General features: G+C 46.0%; 1 protein-coding gene across 1 annotated transcript; it reads left to right on the forward strand.

Annotated features, from left to right (window-relative positions):
• Positions 1–324: 324 nt before the first annotated feature.
• On the forward strand, positions 325–1262 carry neurog1 (neurogenin 1). The gene is made up of 2 exons (XM_049586459.1): positions 325–425; positions 533–1262. Exon 2 carries the CDS (start codon positions 547–549, stop codon positions 1177–1179), a length of 633 nt encoding a protein of 210 aa, XP_049442416.1. The 5' UTR covers positions 325–425; positions 533–546; the 3' UTR covers positions 1180–1262.
• The last annotated feature ends 2546 nt before the right edge of the window (positions 1263–3808 follow it).

The raw sequence follows: 3808 nt of genomic DNA on the forward strand, positions 1-3808 counted from the left end.
TCACAGGGAGGAAGGAGGGGGGAGGAGGTGCGGGATCCTGCTTGTCGTTCGCGTGGCCGGCCGCTGGCTCTGATTGGCTGGCCGTGATTACCGGCACGCTTCTCTGTGCGGGGCGAACAAACACCGCAGGCGTCATTATGTTAATGAGCAGCTCCCGCGGCACGGGGCAGACCTGCCGCAGCATTCATCCTCCTCATCCTGCACTCTGATGCCAGCGAGGAGGGGGGGTCACGGGGGGGTACCGGAGCAGGGGGCCGGTCATTGTCCCGTCCACAGTATATAAGCGGGCTGAGGCCGGTCGTGTGCCAGGCTCACCGGCTCACACGAGCTGATCCAAAGCAAAAAGACGCAACAAGACGCGTGCCGCTCGTCCTGCTCCAAAACACTCGGTCCTGCTGATCTCAGGAAACTTCAGCTGACTTCAGGTAAGTTCACTGCGCGTGACTCCGCTCACCTGCGGGACTCTCAGCATCACACTGCACGCGCTCCGGTCAGCCACAGGTCCTAACGCGCTCCTCTCCTCTCTCCACAGAACAAACCTGCATCATGGACTCCGTCTACTCCGACATCGAGAGCAACAGCTGCGACTTCTTCCCGCACACCGACGATGAGGATTCCCGCGCCAGCCTGCGCTCCGCCTCCCCGGACTCCTCTCCGCTGTGCCCGGCGCGCTCCCCGGAGCCCGAGCAGCAGCTGCAGCAGCAGAAGAAGCGGCGCCGCGGACGCGCCAGAAATGAAGCCACCGTGCAGGTGGTGAAGAAGAACCGGCGCGTAAAGGCCAACGACCGGGAAAGAAACCGCATGCACAACCTGAACGACGCCCTGGACACGCTGCGCGGCGTCCTGCCGGCCTTCCCGGACGAGACCAAACTAACCAAGATCGAGACTCTGCGCTTTGCGCACAACTACATCTGGGCGCTGTCAGAGACCATCCGCATCGCCGACCTGCAGGCGGGAAAGACCGGCGACGCTCCTCTGCTGCTGAGCTCCGTGCGTCTCGGAGAGGCCCCGAGTCCCGGCAGCGACGCCTGCTCCTGGAGCTCCAGCGGCTCCTCGTCCTCCTCCTCCCCGTCTTACTGCGCCTCCAGCCCGGGCAGCCCCGCCGGGCCGGAGGACTACAGCTACCTGCAGCAGGACGCTCTGTACGGCTTCCGCAGCTTCGTGCCGGGCATCTACTGAGCGCCAGGCCGCCGGAGGAGGCCCGCAGCCCCGCGGACTCACAGACCAGAGAAATGTAGAGACATATAACGGAAACAGCGGGACAGACGGACAGTCCGCTTTCTGTTGGAATAAGAGAATCACTGTTTGCCTTACTGAGCTCATTACTTCACACATGTCTCTACTGACGGATGTAAATGAGAATAACTTAATTTGTTCTTTATTTAGTTCTGTTTTATTTTCTATGTTCCTCCAAAAACCTTTGCACTTTGCCCCCCTCCTGCAGGTTACAGTCAGGTCTCTACACATCACATTTTTTTGTATCTCGGAGGTGAAAAGTCAATTTTACAATTTGTAGAGTGATAAAGCAGAAAAGAGAGCGTGGAAATCGAGTTTGAACGCTCTGACAATAGACTGAATGGAGCTGCCCTCATTCATTATGTATTCTGCCCCCCTGCCCCCCCCCCCACTCAAACTGACCCCCGTTAGATTATTGTTGTTTTATTTATTCCACTCGTTTTGTTTCGACACATGAAATTTGTATTTTGTACATAAAGAGATTTTTATTCTATTTACTGCTGCAGCCAGTTTTCTACGAAATAAAGTTATAACGTTTCTATTAAAATAACTTCTGTCTTCACGTGACTTTTTTTCCTCTCATTGAAGATGTGTGCTGTCATTTATAATCTCAGTATGAAATCATCTGAATTTAAAATAACTCAGTCTCTATAATGACGACGCACCCAGCCTGTGTCTGCAGACAAAAGGCCCAGGGTGCACTGAAATGTGTTTTTATGATAATTAATATTAATAAGATAACGGTTTGTTTCCAGCAGCAGGTGGAAACAAGTTAAACAAAGATCGTCTATTGTGAGTTGTAAAGTTTTACTGTCATGTTAATGAGGAACTCACATATAATAAGACTGTAACACCACAAGATAAACAGCACCTTTATATAACAAACACCTTTATATATTAAAATATGAAACATAAAATGGCACCAGTTATAATTTCACCATATTTATTTCAAGTATACAGGCCCTACGTTTCTTTTTTCGTTTGAGAATATAACAGGTGGATAAAGTGCTGTAATGTCCCTTAAAGCAACCCGCAGGTTTTTTTTGTGTGTTTTGTTTTGTTTTTTTGTTTTTTTTACATTAATATTAAATTAAAAATTATATTAGAAAACTACATAGAATTTTTTTTTTTTTTTGGCTCAAACACTTTATTTTAACTGCAGCAGATCAGATGAAAAGAAGCTCAAGAGACGCCTGAAGTTCCTGGAAGGCTGTAATAAAAGTATTATGAGAACATTATGGGGCAGGGTGGAGGTGGTGGTGATGGAGGTGGGGGGTGTTAATCCCCCCCACCCCCTCCTCTCAGACACACACACGTCCAGCAGCAGCGGTCTTGTCTCTGCACGTGTTGAGGATGGACAGATAATCAGGGGGCACCCGGGGGGACAGACTCATGCCAAGGAGGACAGAAAAGAACAAAACAGAGGAGGAAAGAAAAGGAGAAGGAAAATGAAGACGATGGTAATCCTCCTGCAGCATTAATCTGTCTGCCAACAGGCCCGAGAGGAATAAAAAATAAAATAAAAAATAAATGAAATTAAAAATGATAATAATAATAGTAATAATAATAATTGTAGATATTGTAAAATTAGATGTTTTATTTATTTCATTTTCCATCTGAATTAATTGAAACATTATAAGAGACAGGCCTGCAGGTGCACGTGATGTTTGAGTTTGGGATTCAATTTATTTAAATGGCCAATTTAAAAAAAAAAATCTGATCAAAGTAATGTAATTTAGGGACTGTTCGTTACTTACAAGGGGGGAGGGGGATGGTGCAAAAACGGGGAGGCATGTGAAATAATTTTTTTTTTTTTTGCTCAGGGGACCCAACGTGGCTGTGGGTTTGGAGTAGGGATGTAAATAGTGCAGGCTTTGTGGTTGCACTGGGGCTGTGAGGTGGGGGGGTGCATAGAGAGAGAGGGCCCTCCAACAATGTGTTGGGTGGAGAATGAGCCCTTATGAGTGACTGCAACTTTCCAACTTGGAAATCCGACTGTGTTACAAAAAGAACTCTTAAATTTAAACAGTGCCATTTGCTTTATATGCTCTTGAGAAAGGAAAAATTAAATTAATAATTTCTTATTCTCTCTGGTATTTTTGTCATGTTCAGATATGCTTTGTTGTTTGTTCGAAAACATGTATGTTGATGTTATCCAATATTTAGACTCTGATCATGTCACGAGATGTGTGCACAAGGCCCGTCATAATAGCGTGCTCTGGGGCCTGTCGCAACTATCTAATGCCACTGCTTTGGAAGGTGTATTTTCTTTATAAATCACCAAGGTTACAACCAGGAACTGTAAATGCAGAAATTATTGTTGGATTTTCACATTTCCGACAATCTTTGAACACATCATGTGGAATAAATGCTTCTGTCAGATAAAAACCATAACCACCAAATCTGAGCTTAAAATAATGATACTTCATCAAAATCACTTTATTCTACATCTCATTTAAAGTTTTGCAAAAATAAATCGTTTGCATAAATAAACCAGCATGGACGACAAAAGTGGAAAAAAGGGACTTTTTTTTTCAACTCCGGGATTTTGATTATAGCTTTTAAGTTCTTA

This window comes from Epinephelus fuscoguttatus, linkage group LG9, assembly GCF_011397635.1.
Source record: "Epinephelus fuscoguttatus linkage group LG9, E.fuscoguttatus.final_Chr_v1".
NCBI classification, from domain to species: Eukaryota; Metazoa; Chordata; class Actinopteri; order Perciformes; family Serranidae; genus Epinephelus; species Epinephelus fuscoguttatus.

Coding starts and splice junctions, on each gene's coding strand:
- neurog1 (XM_049586459.1), top strand. CDS start 547: ATGGACTCCGTCTACTCCGACATCGAGAGCAACAGCTGCGACTTCTTC.